The sequence below is a fragment of the Opisthocomus hoazin genome, chromosome 1 (assembly GCF_030867145.1).
Source record: "Opisthocomus hoazin isolate bOpiHoa1 chromosome 1, bOpiHoa1.hap1, whole genome shotgun sequence".
NCBI classification, from domain to species: Eukaryota; Metazoa; Chordata; class Aves; order Opisthocomiformes; family Opisthocomidae; genus Opisthocomus; species Opisthocomus hoazin.
In genome coordinates this window covers 69,191,464-69,209,765 of record NC_134414.1, presented here as the reverse complement: position 1 = coordinate 69,209,765, position 18,302 = coordinate 69,191,464, and the positions used below count along the sequence as shown (strand labels likewise).

General features: G+C 40.1%; 1 protein-coding gene across 5 annotated transcripts in view; it reads right to left on the bottom strand.

Moving 5' to 3' along the window:
- The window catches only part of MYO16 (myosin XVI), a 411,384-nt gene that overhangs the window by 235,807 nt on the left and 157,275 nt on the right, over nucleotides 1-18,302 (bottom strand). For all 5 annotated transcript variants that reach the window (XM_075424696.1, XM_075424706.1, XM_075424665.1 and 2 more), the window contains one exon: nucleotides 5,895-6,003. In XM_075424696.1, the coding sequence (XP_075280811.1) occupies nucleotides 5,895-6,003 (109 nt within the window). The remainder of the gene's footprint in view (nucleotides 1-5,894; nucleotides 6,004-18,302) is intronic.

The following is an 18,302-nucleotide window of genomic DNA, read 5'->3' as shown; positions in this document are numbered from 1 at the left end:
ATCCCTTATTACATGTGGCAGGGAACACTGACACCAAGGCTGAAGAAAAGGCTAATGCCTTCTTCGCCTCAGTCTTTAATAGTCAGACTGGTTATTCCCAGGGTATTAAGCCGCCAGTGCTGGAAGATAGGGATGGAGAGCAGAATAAACCTCCCATAATCCAAGAGGAAGCAGTTAACGACCTGCTATGCCACCTGGACACTTACAAGTCTATGGGGCCAGATGGGATCCACCAAAGAGTGCTGAGGGAAATGGCAGAGGAGCTGGCCAAGACGCTCTCCATCATCTATCAGCAGTCCTGGCGAACAGGGAAGGTCCCAGATGACAACAGGATCGACAACGTAACGCCCATCTACAAGAAGGGCCAGCAGAAGGATCCTGGGAACTACAGGCCTTTCAGCCTGACCTCGGTGCCAGGGAAGATTATGGAGCAATTCATCTTGACTGTGCTCACTAGGCATGTGAAGGACAACCAGGAGATCAGTCCCAGCCAGCATGGGTTCATGAAAGGCAGGTCCTGCTCGACCAACCTAATCTCCTTCTATGACCAGGTGACCCGCCTAGTGGATGAGGGGAAGGCTATGGATGTTGTCTACCTGGACTTTAGTCAGGCCTTTGACACTGTTTCCCACAGCATCCTCCTGGAGAAACCAGCTGCTCATGGTTTGGATGGGTGTACTCTTCACTGGATAAAGAACTGGCTGAATGGTTGAGCACAGAGAGTGGTGGTGAGTGGAGTTAATTCCAGCTGGCAGCCAGTCACGAGTGGTGTTCCCTACAGCTCCGTTTTGGGGCCTGTCTTGATTAGTATCTTTATCAATGAGCCGGATGAGGGGATTGAGAGAGTAAGTTTGCAGATGACACGAAGTTGGTTGGGAGTGTCAACCCGCTGGAGGGTAGGAAGGCTCTGTAGAGGGATCTGGACAGACTGGATTGATGGGCCAAGGGCAACTGTTTGAGGTTCAACAAGACCAAGTACCGGGTCCTCCACTTTGGTCACAACACCCCATGCAACGCTACAGGCTTGGGGAGGAGTGGCTGGAAAGCTGCCAAGCAGAAAAGGACCTTGGGGTGTTGGTTGACAGCCGGCTGAACATGAGCCAGCAGTGTGCCCAGCTGGCCAAGAGGGCCAACGGCATCCTGGCTTGTGTCAGGAATAGTGTGGCCAGCATGAGTAGGGAGGTGATCGTGTCCCTGTACTCGGCACTGGTGAGGCCTCACCTCGAAAACTGTGTTCAGTTTTGGGCCCCCCACTACAAGCAAGACATTGAGGTGCTGGAGAATGTCCAGAGAAGGGCAACAAGGATACTGAAGGGTATGGAGAACAAGTCTTATGAGGAGCGGCTGAGGGAGCTGGGGCTGAAGAAAAGGAGGCTGAGGGGAGACTTTATATCTATCTACAACTACTGAAAGGAGGTTGTAGTGAGCCAGGTGCTGGTGTCTTCTCCCAGGTAACTAGTGATAGGACGAGAGGCAATGGCCTCAAGTTAGACCAGGGGAGGTTTCGATTGGATGTTAGGAAAAGTTTCTTTACTGAAAGAGTGGCCAGGCATTGGAACAGGCTGCCCAGGGAGGTGGTTGAGTTGGAGGTGTTCAAAAAACGTGCAGATATGGCACTTCAGGACATGGTTTAGCAGGAATGGTGGTGCTGGGCTGACAGTTGGACTTGATGATCTTAGAGATCTTTTCTAACCTTAATGATTCTATGATTCTATGAATACAGGCTGGGTGGAGAAATGATTGAGAGCAGCACTGCCGAGAAGGACTTGGGGGTGTTGGTTGATGAGAAACTCAACATGACCTGCCAATGTGCAGAAGGCCAACTGTATCCTGGGCTGCATCAGGAAAAGCATTGCTAGCAGGGCAAGGGAGGTGATTCTGACCATCCACTCTGTTGTCATGAGACCCCATCTGGAGTCCTGCATCCAGCTGTTCAGCCCTCAGCACAGGAAAGACACGGACCTGGTGGAGCAGGTGCAGAGGAGGGTCACAAAATTGTCAGAGAGGTGGAACACCTCTCCTATGAGGAAATGCTGAGAGAGCTGGGGCTGTTCAGCCTGGAGAAGAGAAGGCTCCGAGGAGACCTTATAACATCCTTTCAGTACCTGAAGCGGGCCTACAAGAAAGCTGGAGAGGGACTTTTTACAAAGGAATGTAGGGATAGGAGAAGAGATAATAGCTTTAAACTAAAAGAGGGTAGGTTCAGATTAGATACAAGAAAAAATTCTTCACTATGAAGTTTGTGAGGCACTGGCACAGGCTGCCCAGAGAAGCTGTGGCTGCCCCCTCCCTGGAAGTGCTCAAGACCAGGTTGGATGGGGCTTTGAGTAACCTGGTCTAGTGGAAGGTGTCTTTGCCCATGGCAGGGGGGTTGGAGCTAGATGATCCTTAAGTCCTCTTCCAACCTAGACAATTCTATGATTCTATGGTATAACATTCTGATGAGCTATATTCCATATCAACAATAAAGTATTTACGAGAAATTTCAGTCAGTTGCTAGAGGATTAGTTTGCACTTCTGATACTCATGTGCCCTAACAGATCATTTACAAACAGTACTCAAAGAACTAACTTCAGTAAGTCAGTGAAAATATTTCCAAAATATATAAATCATTAAATGTATTTAAAGCTATTGTTATCACTTATGGCTCCAGGCCTTCCACAGAGTAAATCAGGTTATCTTTGACAACGAAGAGGAAGTTCACTCCCTAAGACCTGTAGTGCAGTTAAACAGGTACCGTAAACTGCCACACTGATGAAATCAGTAAGAAATTATAAACACACAAAGACTTCTAAGAACTTTAATGTCCCAAATTAAAAACATTTGCTGTAGCATCAAAGCTACCTGTTTCAATCTTACTTTATTTCATCAAAGTAAATTGATAGCTTCTTGTTTTCTTGTTAGCTGAGCCATAAGGCAATTGATTTTATTTTTCTCTGTGAGCTTTGCAATTAGAGGTAATGACTAGAGTATAGTCTATTTTACACAGCAATCTCTTCTTAATGTTGTAAACCAGGCTGCACAACTGAATGGAGAATATTAAGGAAACCTCTTAGGAATGCAGGGAAGTACAAAGAAGGTGGAAATGTGCATTGTATACTGTATTTAAAGGGTGAGAATGTAAGTGGGTGTTTCACAACAGTACAGGCTGAAGATGGTATTTACTATAGGATCAACTAATGTTCTTGTACAACAAGATTTTTGACCATGACTTTGCTCTGTGTTGGGGTATGTATCTGCAGGTGTGCATGGGGATTACTGCAAAGATGAGGGTTTCACAAAAACTGTCACTGAATCACAGAATGTTCGGGGTTGAAAGGGACCTCTGTGGGTCATCTAGTCCAACCCCCCTGCCGAAGCAGGGTCACCTACAGCAGGCTGCACAGAACCTCGTCCAGGCAGGTCTTGAATATCTCCAGAGAAGGAGAATCCACAGCCTCCCTGGGCAGCCTGGTCCACTGCTCTGTCACCCTCAAAGTGAAGAAGTTCTTCCTCACGTTCATCTGGAACTTCCCATGCTTCACTTTGTGCCTGTTGCCCACGTTGGTCCACACAGGAACCTTTAGTCTGGTCAATTCAAAGTAATTCACACTTATCCAGATAGCTTTATTTCCTTCAAGGTTTCCCTGCTCATTTATTATTAACTATGGTAGGTTATACAAATATTCCATTGAGGGGCTGCAGCGTGTCCAGAGAAGGGCAATGAGGCTGGTGAGGGGTCTGGAGAATAAGTCTTATGAGGAGCGGCTGAGGGAGCTGGGGCTGTTAAGTCTGGAGAAGAGGAGGCTGAGGGGAGACCTTATTGCTCTCTACAACTACCTGAAAGGAGGGTGTAGTGACCCAGGTGCTGGTCTCTTCTCCCAGGTAACTAGTGATAGGATGTGAGGCAATAACCTCAAGTTAGACCAGGGGAGGTTTCGATTGGATGTTAGGAAAAGTTTCTTTACTGAAAGAGTGGCCAGGCATTGGAACAGGCTGCTCAGGGAGGTGATTGAGTCACCATCCCTGGAGGTGTTCAAAAAACGTGCAGATGTGGCACTTTGGGATATGGTTTATCAGGCATGGTGGTGCTGGACTGACAGTTGGACTTGATGATCTTCAAGGTCTTTTCCAACCTATGATTCTATGATTCAGGAGATGCTAATTAACTTTTAAAAACTAAATGAAAAACAAGGGTACTTTTAGCTGCTTATTTCTAAGAAAAGAATAGTAACGGACCTGGCAAAGTTGATGGGCATTTTGTCATTGCTCACCCAAAGGCCAGGATTTCACACAGTACTGCAGTTAACGGATAGGACTGATCTATCCTAACAGTCTAAAACTAAGACTGACAAACTAATTGTTGACTTAGATTCTTAGTAATCAGCAGAAAAAACAGTCCTGGAAATCAGTCCTCCTCACCTAGCCAGGTTAGAAAGAGCCAAAATGATACATTCATATCCTATTTCTCTCTGTTGCCCAGAAGAAAAAGTCTGGATGATTAGCTCAGGCTCAGCTATCTACAGTTAGTAGAGGTAGATCTCACCTTCACAATGTTTACGGCTATTTTCTTTAGAAAATTCCCACACTCACAGAATCATTGTTTAATGAGGAACAGTGCCTCTTTTATCTACTGGAAAAGTGGTAACACTGGTAACATAAGAGTCATAAAAATCCACTGGTCCATACACGTTCCTTCCATATAGATATTTTGCAAAGAAACTAGCAAATATTTTTCACTTCTTTTTTTTCCAAATTACTTAATTTTGCAACCAAACAAAAAGAGAGAAACCAAAGAAAGAGGAAGTATTTTCTGACAGATACATTAATAATTACAAGTAAGCAGACTACATCTTATTGTATGCTACATGCTAAATACCGTATCAGCCAAAGTATTGGGAGCATTTAGAATCATAGACTTTTAAAAGCTAATATCGGTCTCGCCATCAGAAAAACCCAAAACCAGAGCTCATGATCTGTGAAGACATTGCCAGGCACCAAGGCAGCAAAATTATGAAATATACCTGTGTAATATACTGGATCTGTTACAGACTAACAGTATAGAACCTGACACTGAGTGTGATTTGTTTGATAGTCTAAGTTAACTTCTTTATAAGTGTTCATTAACAGGATAAAACTGAACTTAGTTTTTGTTAAAATAGATTAGTTATAGAGATGCAATGTTGAAATTACACATTTTTACATTACTGCTCATTATTTCTGCTTAATACATTTTCCTTGGTTTTATGACAAGCCACATACAATGTTAAGGCAACCTATTATAGTCAAAAGCAATGCAAGAAGTCTCACTTCAGAATCCTTATCTAGGTTTGGAACCAGTGAATAAACACTTTTTTCAACACAGGTCTTGTCATCTATGACATACTAAGCGTACTTGATAATACAAATCTAGCTACCATATTTTCTCAGTACTAAACAAAACCAACACTAACACTTTTGATTAAGTGATAAAGTTTCATACACATTTCCATTCAGATGATTTCCAGAGATTTATATTTAACAGTCTACCACTGGAAAAATATACTCTGAGGTTACACATAACTCACACGTAAAATGAAACAAAACGTGAAACGTGGTCCTCGCACTGTTCAAATATTTGTATTAAAAGCTTCTGCATTACTGCACTTTTTCTGCTTTGAAATCACATTCCAGCATCTCCATATGAATGGGCAAAAGCAAATCTGACAATGATCACTGTCACTAACCATTGTTAGTTGTCCCAGTTTAAACGCACTGAAAACTTCTGTGACTGCAAATCATCTTTCTCCCCTTCATCTCCAAACTTACACAGTTCCACTGGTTTCAGTGCTGACTTACATCAAAACAATATCCAAACTTTTAGTTTTTAAGTCATGTTCAAAAAAAACATTCAGGAAGCTGAAGAGCTGACTTACCATTTTCTTCCAAGTACATCAAAAGGATGCTGCTAGATTCAGTCCCTTCTATGGCATAATCAAGTGCAATGTTTCCATTAACATCTTGCAGCAGGACATTTGCTCCAGCCTACAGACGAGAATTTAAAAAAAAATTTAGGATTTGGTAGTGAAATCTCAAAACACTACCTGGGGTTCTTATTCATTCCCATTCAAAAATATTTCAAAGCTGGGATTCTTAGACAGCAGGCTGATTATAACCTGAAACAAAGCAAAGCAAGCCAAAACACATAAAAAAGCAACGACAAAACAAAGGACTCCTGAATGTCAAAAAGGGTTGGCTTTGCTTGGGACAGCTGATACTGTTGCTGCTCTGGCTGTCCAGCCTGCCTTTACTGCACAGATGTCTGAGCTGCTCATCAGTGAGTTTTGGAACCACTGCCATTTGCAGCACAGCATTTGAAAGGAAGCTGTCATTGGTTACAGTCTGCCTTAAAACACTACACATTAAACAAGAGTCGTTCAAAAGCTGACTGACGAGCAGCACTCATGCAGTAGGGATGGGTAGACAGCTGGCAGGAGTAACCTTGTCAGCTGGCCCAACCTCTTATGGCCTCATCCATCAATCCAACCCCAAAGAGAACCATCCCTTGCTAAATAAAATTGCCATTTGTCACCAGCTGGAGACAATGAAAGTGATCTTGATGATTTCAACTGCAGTCCCTAAAGGGGCCAACCTGACATTTCTGTAAGTTTCATTCAAAATCCAATATAAAGGATAAACAACTAAAAGGAGTCGTTGGGGGCGGGGGGGGATAGATTCATGAGAAGCTTGAAAAGAAACCACCAGCACAATAACAAAAATTCCATTTTCTATATTAAATATCATTAGTGTAAGAAGTTGCACTATGAAGGGAATTTATTTTTTTAATAAGAAAGCCCTCATTTTATCCTTGAAAATATTATAAATGTCTGGTGGACATAAAAGTTCACATTTCAGTGAAACGTCATATATCTTCTTTAAGAAGCCATAACTTTAATTCATTTCAAGTGTTTTCTCTATGGCTTTAACTGCAAGAAATTATGAAATAAGAGTGACCTGTGGGAAACGTAATTACTTTTTGTACCAGCTGGTATTATAAAAAGTTTAGCTAATAAAAATGAGGGGTACTGAGGACAGCCTTTCTTAAAACCACAGAAGCAGAGGTCAATTCTAATAAGGAATTATTAAAAGAAAGTATGACTGCTTCTTTCAGGAGCTTCCTCTGTAAGTACTGCATCAAAGAAAAATTCATAATTGGCTCAGCTCCTGGCTCAGAGTGAAATAAGACATGGACTGCCAGTCCGTGGTGATCTCCTGGGTTCCCATCACAGCGACGAGTGGACAGACAGGCATCAAAGAATGACTCACCTCGACTGTCTCAAACAGCTCAACTATACCATATCCTACACAGCAAAATAACCTCTCCTGCTACAAAGTATACTACTTTATTTTAGTATCTGTCTTGCTGCGTGGACTATAAGGGGAATCTAGACAGCAAATTTAGATTAAATGCATATCTTCTAAATCGTTGAAGGAGATTAGATGAGAGGAGTTCACTCTCATACCTTAGTGAAAAGGAATGGAAGGACACTTATAAGGAAAGAGACTTACAAGGTATAAAATTTTGTATTCATTATAACGCTGTGAAAACAAATTTCTGCTTGCCTGTCCTGCCAGACAAAATTAAAAAGAAGATCAAATATCAAATAAAGGATGGATTTGAAGATCATAATATCTTTGCAGGATGTTTTAATAACCATTTATTGCACTTGCTCCACTAATAGGAAGCACAGTTTTCATTTGTTTTGCTTTCTACTTACTGATCCATGAGAATTTGCTGGTGATGGCAGAATCAAGGAAATTTCTTATCTAGTTGACTTGCATACAATAAAAAAGCACAAAGTCTTGAAGGCACCTATCTTTCTCTGCATGTAAATAACCTCCAGGCAATGTCAGAAGAAGGTCAGGAGGATAATAGTAAAACAAAGCTACATACATTTTCTTCCTTGCTGAGTTAAGAAACCAAAAGACCTTTGCAATACTAAATTCAGGAAAAGTAGGATAATTAACTTGGCCAGCAGCACACTTCTCATTCCTTCTCTAAGATGTAATGTCCTTGAAAGAAGGACATAACATGGAATTACTCAGCTCCAAGTAATTTTTATTGGGTAACTCTATATTAATTAATTTCTTAAGAAATGTTCGCAACGAGTTGCTCCCAAATAGAAAGTCAAGTTTGGTGAAAGCTGTGGTAGCAGAGATAGAAGAAGCTCTCAGAATTCATAGAATCACAGAATGTTAGTGTTTGGAAGGGACCTCTGTGGGTCATCTAGTCCAACCCCCCTGCCGAAGCAGGGTCACCTACAGCAGGCTGCACAGGACCTTGTCCAGGCGGGTCGTGAATATCTCCAGAGAAGGAGACTCCACAACCTCCCCGGGCAGCCTTTTTCAGTGCTCCGTCACCCTCAGAGTGAAGAAATTGTTCCTCAGATAAAGAAGCAACTCTGGACAACAGTGTACCTTGTTTCAAAAATAAATATTTTGTGGTTGTTAATAATAAGCATTTTTAACATGGTGTATGATCCCTGTCTCTCAGTTTTGTATGATCTGTCAACTTATTGCGGGTGTGCTCTGTCTCACTGTCTTGGTCATTCAAAAAGACCTGGACCTGGACTGGACCCACTATTAACCCATGGGGTACACCACCAGTGAACTGCCTCCAGCTGGACTTTGTGCTGCTGATCACAGCCCTCTGGGCCCAGCCACTCAGCCAGTTTTCAGTCCACCTCACTGCCTACTTACCTAACCTGTATTATGTCTATGAGGATGCCAAGGAAGACAGTGTCAAAAGCCTTACTAAAACAGAGGTAAACGACACCCACTGCTCACTCCCCAGCTACCAAGCTAGCCACCTCACTGCAGAAGGTCATTTGACTCATCTGACACTGTATCAAATGTTTTAAGAATAGCCACAAACGCTGTGACTTGTAAAGTCTGTTGCTGGCTATAAAATAAGTTTTGCATCAGGGAATTTTACTTAATTTATTGGCCAAATAACAAACTTTTAGTTACTGATTCTGCTACCAAAAAATAGAAACGGGCAATTAAACACTTAGAGAAATACACTTGGACTCCTCTCCAGAAGCTGTTACTCCCTTTTCCCACCTCCAACCCCCTTGCCACCCGCACGCTACACCTGCAGTGGGCAGTGCGGGACACTGGGGTCAGCACATTGCGGTTCCACTTCTTTGGTGGCTCCTTGTCTCTTCCTCCACTGCTCTGGCATGGGCACGTTCACTGGCCACAGCCCTGCCAGGATGTAGTTCCCCCTGAGCCTCCTGCTCGGGCCGCACTTGGGCGGTTCTTCTGGTCCAGCCCTGCTTGCAGCCCCTCGCTGCTGGCATCCTGCGGGTTATGCCCAGTACCAAACTCCAGCATGCTTTAGAAACAAAGCCATTCTAATAAAGAAAGGTGAGAAATTTTACGGTATTTCCTTCCCTTCCTTAAAGTATTGCACAAATTCCTGCCAAAAAGATATCTGACAAGTTGTCAGTATGATGCAAACCATACACACCAACGTTTTGAAGTGCTGGTAGTATGGACATTTTTTCCTGTTCATTCTGATTGCACATTTGCCTGCGATACATTGGAAATTTCTCGCTGTTAAATGTGATACAGACTTCTCAGTTGCTCAGAATTTCTTTTATTCCCAGGCACATCTCAGCTAGTTACGGACAGTCCCAAAAGCTGATTAAAAATCTTATTTTCTAATTACAATGCAAATTTTCCATTTAGCTATTTGTATAAGCAAAGACAAGATGGTAGTCCTACAGGTGGCAGAAGACGGCAGAAGCTCACACAGGTAACTGGTAGGGGTCAGAGCAGAATAAATGAAAGAGAGCGCCAAACAAAGCAGCAGAAAAGTAGCAGGCTCAAGAAAAAGTACAGACAGAGCATGACAAAGATGTAGAATATGTTGCAGGTAGCAAATATCAAAAATAATGTACCTTTAGTTCAAATTCAGATGGCCAAAATCATGCTAAAGACCTTGAGTGCTATTGTTACATATATGGCCTTGTATGCCAGGTGCTAAGAAACCCAGATGAGCTGCAGATGGAATTCAGATACCTGAATAGAGTTCTACTTTGTTCTTAGGTTTCTGTTCGTAGCTCTTGAAGAAAATATGAGGAACACTGTCCCTAGGCTGTTGATGTTAGAGCTTCCAAATGTATATGCATACCTTGTTTATATTCAAAATGCAATTCCATATTTATTCCATTTCAGTTTGAAGGTTTTATCCACCAGCTTGAATTCTGCATAGTGCTCAGTGTACATGAAAAGTTGCTGGCTTGCTTACCCATTCTCAACACATCCTCATTCTCAAGTCATTTCTCAATAAAAAGATAAACGTATTGCAAAACTTTATCCAATATAGCAAATAAAAAAAATGTTTTTGAGAAAAGTATTTGTCTGCAATGATAAATTGCTTCTATTTTATAAAGACTGCAGAAGGAACATCTTTAAATATATTATTAAAAAATGTTCCCAAAGACACCTAGTTCTATACACAGAATGCAAAACGCAACTGAACTGCATATTTACTTATTTGTAGAATCTCTGATGTATTTTCATTTCAGACAAACTGAGTAGAATATCTTAATCCCATATATATGAAAAACTTGTGACTCTAACGATTAGGGACTGAGCTCAGGAGCAATATAGCATGAGGTAGGCTGGATGTGAACAATTTCACAGTACCAATCTATGTGCATACCCCCATTTCTTTGCCAGCATAAAGTAGTTTGAGATGACTTCCCATTCAACAGATGAACAACTTCAGACACACTGTAGAATACGTGATACAAAGAACATTCCCACCATAACTTATACCATGATCACACCTTTGTATAGATAAACTTCTAGCTAATTTAGGACAGTACAGGGAAGAATACTTTGCACACCAGGATGTAGCAGAAGCTGAACTCTTCCTTCCCAAACAACATCCCAGAAGGTGGGGAAAGAACTAAATAGCTTCTGAAGTCCAAGCACTACTGGAAATACAGTTTTGCAGGAACTTACAAAAAATAGTAACTTCATCACATAATCACACATGAATAGACTGTGAGCATGGTCAGAGTCCTCTACAGGACTCTGTCCCTGCACAAGCTACCCCTTGTCATTTGGCCCAAGCTCGAAAGTATAAATGCAGTCACAAACTCTTCAGACTATGGTCCTGTAGCTGTACCCTAGTGGATCAATGTCCAAACTCCCACTGGTAAAATAAGAGTTGAGTTTAGTCCATATTCTACATCTGGTAAGCCTAAGTAGTGATATGGTTAACTCACAAGCAAACAATTTATTTTTAATTTTCTCCATCAATCTTTTTGTAAGAAATACTTGAAATCTAAAAATCAACCTAGCATGAACAGGGGCAAAACTTTAAGTAAATATTTGACTTTTTAAAAAGTCTTCAAACTTCCATCTGTGCAACAGATGTAGGTTTACCAGTGCAATTTACCAGCTGACTAATAATCCTTGATACCCTGCCTTATTCCCAGTGTCTCCTAAATATCTTACCTCATGATTCCCATATGAGAAATATATCTACCTACCATTACTTCAAAAAGAACAATGACCCAGGAATCTTCATGCTGAGGAATGTGTCCTTCTTTACAGATTTAAAATTCTTTCTTTCCTTCTACCTCTCTGAATTCCACAACAGTTTGTGTTCCTAACTGTTGCAATATTTCATGCAGCCTAACTTCATCAGGATAGGTGAAAACCACATTCTCCCAACACTCTACAGACATAATTAAAGGCAGTTTTGTGGGAAAAAGGGCTGTGGGTTGACCTTCTTCAGCCATCTCCAACCACCTGTTATATTCAGGGACAGAGTTCTAACCACCAGGCTGTATGTCCAGAAACATAACACCATCACAACTGTTTGGACTGCAGTGTAATCTGATTTAGGCATTCTTAGCGGACACATAACTTACTGAGGTTCCCCAAGGACTTGGGAAGGATTCAGGTATGTCTCTGCGTAGGTACTGTCTCTTGCTTAGCTACTCAGCTAGAATGCTACAGCTTATGCACCCGGGGCATTTCGCGCTCACAAGGGTTAGCCGGTTGAACTGCTTTCTGAACCAGAGTCAGCATCCATCCACTTTAGGTCGAAGCCAGGTAGACTCCAGAAAGTCTGAGCACGATCCAATGAAATTCAAGCTTAAAGTCCTGTATTCTGTTGCATGCCTTAAATTATTATTTCTGACTTATGTTTCATTCAGGTTATTTTAATATTCGAAATAACTAGGTAATTTAGCTTTATTCATATAGTAGAAAGTCCCAGGTGTGTCATAAAATATTTTTCAATACAGAAATCATGACCCAGCCACTGCCTCTTTTATCCAGGATTACCACCATTGGCTTCATGAGGCTTAATGAAGGCAATCAGAAATAAAACATAGACTGAGGAATATGTGTGGATATAAAAAAAAAAAAAAGACAGAGGCAGAAACAACCATCTTGTTAATGTACCTGTTTCTACACAAAAAAAGAACCAACAGTTTTCTTCTGCTAACAGGCTGCTGCACAGTTGTTACTATGGTTCACGTGCTCTACAGTATGCTAGCCCTGTGCAATTTGTGCAGTCACCTGTCAGCTCCCCCCTCCCCAAACCTGACTTTTTGATAACTACTTATATTCTTATTTATATTTATATTAATAATCTAGTTTTTATTCTGTTCCACATACTCCAAATATACATAAATGTATACATTTATTTATGTCTAAATGTACCAAATTCGCATAGGATTTCTCTCTTCTATGTTAACCACTGTTTCCAAAAGGGAAAGGCTAGCTTTTTTTCAGTAATAGCTCGGACAATTAACTTTTTATTCATTTTTTTTAAATATAAGTGCATGATTTACAAACTGTTCCTTTTTGTAAGATGACATTAAGCATGTAAGTAGACCAAGGCTAAATGCAGTTCTTCACTAAATATTTTTAGCATTCCAATTCCTGTAACATAAGTAGTTAAGTTTTCCCCCCTCTATTGACCTACTTCTTCCATTAATTCCATTAAAAGGTTTTGCTCGTTGAAGGATGTCCAAGGTTTACACGCACACATATGCATGCTCTCATGTATACTATGGTTATTGTACAAATCGTACATCCTTCCAAAAGCCCTTCGTATACTACCAGTTAAAAAGAAAGCAACAGTAATCAGGATATAATGTTCTGTTTGCTTGCAAACAAAGAAACACACAGGAAATTACACATGCTTATGGGCTCCATGTTGCCATGAGATCTTGCTCTCCGACCTCAAAGTCTTGCATAAATTTTCATTCAAGATTATAAAAAATTCCAGAAATCTAGCTGGCTCCTCTTTTTTTGGCTCCTGTTGGACTTGTTTGACTCTCATTTGTTAACAAAGTGAAACAGATAAAGTTACTCTACACAGTACTGTGTTTTAGGTCATTAGCACTGGATCTCACTTTTCACAAATTCATGATGCAAAAGAGAAACAGTTCTCCAGGCAGGGCTCAAAAAAAGTCAAAGATTTTTCCACATTAGCAAACGACAGACAATGAAATAAAAGATTAAATGAGATCAAGCAGCTGCTCTCAGTTCAAAAGCATGTTTTCGTTCCAACTCGTGTCAACAACAGACTTTCTGTAGGCAGGAAATTATTTCACAGAAATAACAATTTAGTTACTAGAAGAGCTGGGAAAAAAACAAATGAGATTTTTAGTGATTGCAATTATAGATCCTCCTTTGACAGTTCTACCTGTTCCTATCGTAATCCAGTTTTACCTGCTCACTAAGAAGCACTGGCACACACAAGCTGAGTTAATGCTTCTGTTTTCTCTTTTTAGATACAGAATAATCTAGAAAGTATTTTACTAAATCTAGATATTGTCTCTCAGAACGCTATTTGCAGTCTTCATCCTTTCATTTTAACTTTTTCCACACAGATCTTTAAGGAAGCCCCTTTCCCATGACACTGCAGATTCTTAAAGTATTTGGGATACAGTTAATCAATTTCTATCACTCCACAGAAAAGCAAGGATTCCTGCTCTAGAACAAAAGGCCAAAAGAAGCCTTTGAAAAAGCCAGCTCTCCTCCCCTGAGCAGATTCAGGACTAGGAGTCTACCATGCAGCTTGTTTATTTCTAAATTTTTACTTTTATTCCTCCTCCCCCTGGGCTTGACAGAGAATGGAAGAGGGACCTATAAGCCATCTATAAAGATATTTATGTTCCGTTATAGTCCATGGCACACAGTACAAAGCTGCTCTAGCTTTTGTTTTGGCTTTAAAGACCCTTAACGTAGCCTGCCAAAAGAAAAGAAGAAAAAAAGACAACATAGTTCCTTTATGGGAGACAGGAGTGGGACTGATAGAAAACCATTCCCCAGAAAGGGATATCTGCTGTGCAGCTTATCCTAGCAGCCTCTTTTCTTTTACACATCTCAAAGGCAAACAAATGAATTAAAATTCCAGCTGTACAAAAGTAACATTTCACAAGCCTGTGCTTCTTCCTTTTTAGGGCAGTTTCTATCACTACAGCCTGAGGGGACATACCTGATCTTTGATTAAATGGGAATTTCAGTAAGTCAAGACTGAGGACTTCAGCTTCAAAGTACTATGTTTTACAAATAATAAACTATTACTTCTGCCAGGCAGTTAAGTTACTTGCAGGTAGTTAAGTTCCACATCTGAACACCACCACTTCCCAACTGTAATGGATACCAGACGTAGGCATAACTTTTCCAGTGTAATAGGTTTTCCTCAGTAAATTCTTATTTATTGAAACCTGAACTTTTAAAAGTATTGAAGAAATGCAAACAGCAGTCTCATCCTGTAGCAATTTCCAAACTGAAAATATTTTCTTCCTTTCTTTCCAGAGTGTCTCTTAGTAAAATAATATGAACAAGAACCCAAACTCCATACAGCAATTCAGAAGTCAAATAAGTGGAACACAAATCAAAATAACAACTCAAAAAGCTAACTGCATCTATCATGCTTGCTATTTGATAGACTACCAAATGTCCTGTGCATGCCCTACATGGGCTTGTGTAGCTACAGAGAAAACGAAGGGAACAAATCCTCCTGCTCAGATGATTTCCTTTGTAGCTGGGCATCATGTTAAAGCATCTTCCTGAAAACAAATCCTCCCTTAATACAAATGGAAAAACCTCTCACTTCCTTTTCAGTGGACTTGCAGAGAGCTCGGTTCTGTAAACTGAGTTGGCCCAGTGCACCAGCTACAGGACTGCTTCCATAACCTTGAGTCAGTGGTTACCTGCAGCTCACCTGAAGCAGGAGTTCCCACCTCTCACAAAAGAAAGATACTGTCGATCAGCTGTCTGCAATCTTTGTTCTATGCCAGGGCTTTAAGCACTGTAAGAGTTGCTACTGTCTATAAACTCATGCCTGTCACATTACCAAAATTATTCTTTCACAAGAAGGAGGAACCGTCTGCCATCTGGACGAGTTTAACTTGTGATATAAGTAAGGGTCTGAATTCATTTTCGACATGCCTGATCCTACATCATGAAAACACAAATACAATGCTCACTCCCTTCTGTCTGTGACAACACAGCCTACAGAACCAAAGCTGAATTCAGAGCGTTGTAAGTGCCCTCCGGAAACAAAAAATAAACTGAAGCAGAGAGATGACATGTCTCCAAAAAGACACTTTAAAGGAAATCAGGAGATAAATCAGTGCCAAAAAATTTATGCCAATACACTTACGTAATTGCTAAAACATATTTATTTGTACCAATATAAATTTATGCTATGCCATTACTACTTACTTTTCTCCCTCATAGCTACATGCCAGCCAGTCAGAGAAGTTGAAAATTCACTCGTCCTTGTGTAGGTATTTCAGCTGCCAAGTGGATACAAGATTTTTAATTCATGGCACTTCTGGGTTCCACGGCACCAAAATCTGAATATGCAACTTAACTCCTGGTCAAAACAGACTTTTTTGCTATGATCTAGAAATTAGGATTTATGGATACATGCCAATACGCATAAGGAACATTATCGTGTTCCAAAAATCCTAGACATCTTAACCTCTGTGACACATTGGTTAAGAAGGATAAAGAAATGTGCCAATACACTGTCTGTTTATAAAAAGCATATTGTACACGTAAATCACATAGATGTACACATATAAGATCACCAATGCCTACAGAAATAGCCAATTGTATTTGAAAACATATTTCTTGGCTCTTGAATTACTTCATACAAATAATAAAAATACCATTTTAAAATCACCAAAGTTCCTTAACCATTTTGATAATACTTTAATCATGAATAAGGCATTTTTTCCTTAAACTAACAGAATGTAGGCAATGTCAGTTCACAGAAAAGATTTTCAGTAGAGTTAAAAAAAAAAAAAGACTGTCATGGCACATATTACAGATTGCTTGACAGGCACAGTCTGTTCAACTAATGCATTCAGAAGATAAAAGAATTAGCACTGATGACTGAAAACTAAAGACCAACATTTTCCCATCTGTTTGTGCACCATGGGGACTTGAATTCCGCCCATCAGCTGGAAGGCATGTAAAAGGCAAATAAAATCCCACTCAGTTCCAGTACTGAACACTTCTGATAACACTGCAGAAGTATATTATGTTCTCAATAACATTTTTCAAAGTAAAACACAACTAAGCATACAGCTAGGAGATGAAAAATTAAAATCTACTAACCCAGAAGCTATCAAACAAAAAATAACGTACATTTGTCAAGTTACCACTATTTCCATGCCCTAGCACTACAGCCTTCATGAGGATTTTAGAACATTCTATTAATTCTAAATGTATACAGATATTTACTTGGATCTTAATTAGTTGGCAAGTCAGCTTTCACGGTTATTCTTCATACTCTGACTCATAGCATACCTCGTCAAGGTTTCTTGGGATTTGCAGTCTTAATTTCTAAACTAAATAAAGTATGGTTTCCTTAGCTTTACCTCAAGGGATTATATTTATTTCCTCTCTGCTCCCGCCTAAATCTCCAAAAACATGCAGAATCATCAGGTTAGTTTGATTAGAAATTGGAAGGACAGAATTATTTTTGTTATATCAATTTCTGTTTCTGTACTTCCATATTTCATTCTGTATTTTTCCAAAAACTTCAACTAATCATTCTTAACATAATAAAAAACTGCAGATCAAATGCATGACCAAATTTTGCCATACAATATGAACACTAATTGTATCAGCCTTGGTATGTCGTTTTCATACGTCATCACTGTTGCTTTTAAATCTACGAGGAAAGAGACCATAAGATCTTTTCTCTTGCTCTTCTTGGCTAGATGTGAGGTCAGGGATGGGACACATTAGCTTAGACATAGTGTAGAGCAAATGAAGCTATAGGGCTTTTGGTGTGACACTGATTTCCATAAACAAGCTTGGACCATGGGCAGAACACGTTTAAGTCCAGCACTAGGGCTCACACACAGCCATGAGTTTAAACATCCAGTTCTCCAGTCTCTGCACATGAGCCTTATTCCAACAGAAATTACAGGAAGCAGTCTTGGTGTCAAGATATGCACTTGTGTGTTTTTGTTTATTTGTTTGTTTATGGAGGCGCCTCTTGGTGTCAAAATACCTGTTGTGCAGTTTTACTGAGGGCTTCTCAGAAAAGAGGCAAAAAGATGAGGCACTACGGTACCTGCAGGGTGCTAAAAGCATGCTTTGCTTAATATGCAAAAAAAAAAACTTTAATTGGGATAATTGTATGAATTGGATGGGCCAGTTTGAAGGCCACAAAAATAAGCTAAGACACACTTTAACTCTTTTAATGAAACCATTTTCTTTCAACAAAAAAAATGAGAATAGATCTCAGAATATGTTTTCTTACTGTAATTTAGTATTTATACTGGAAGTTGAGGTAGACTAAAGAAGTGACAATAAAAAATCATAGCAAAACCTGTTTTCATGATATTCTATCACAAATAGAAGTTCTCTTTGCCGAGAAGAGCATTCAGTTCTACTTTTAAGACACTACAGAAAAAATGCAGAAGATTAGAATGAGGTCAACAAAAAGGGTGGTTGAATTACGGAAGAATGGGTATTTGACTTGATATTGCTAGCTTTCAAATTATTTGGCAAGAAAAGGGAATTAGAAGGGAATCTTCAAAGAGCACTGATGACTAAAGACTAAAATTTCCCCATCTGCTTGTGCACATGGGACTTGCACATTCCCCATCAGTAGCAGAGCTTACGGAAAAAAATGAAATTATTCAAGCACTGAACGCCTCTGATAACAGTACAGGAGCACACTTCCTTTTCATTTTTAATTGTAATCATTAAAAATTATGACAAGCATGCAGAAAAATGATCAGTCCCTGTCTCATAATACTGCAACAAAA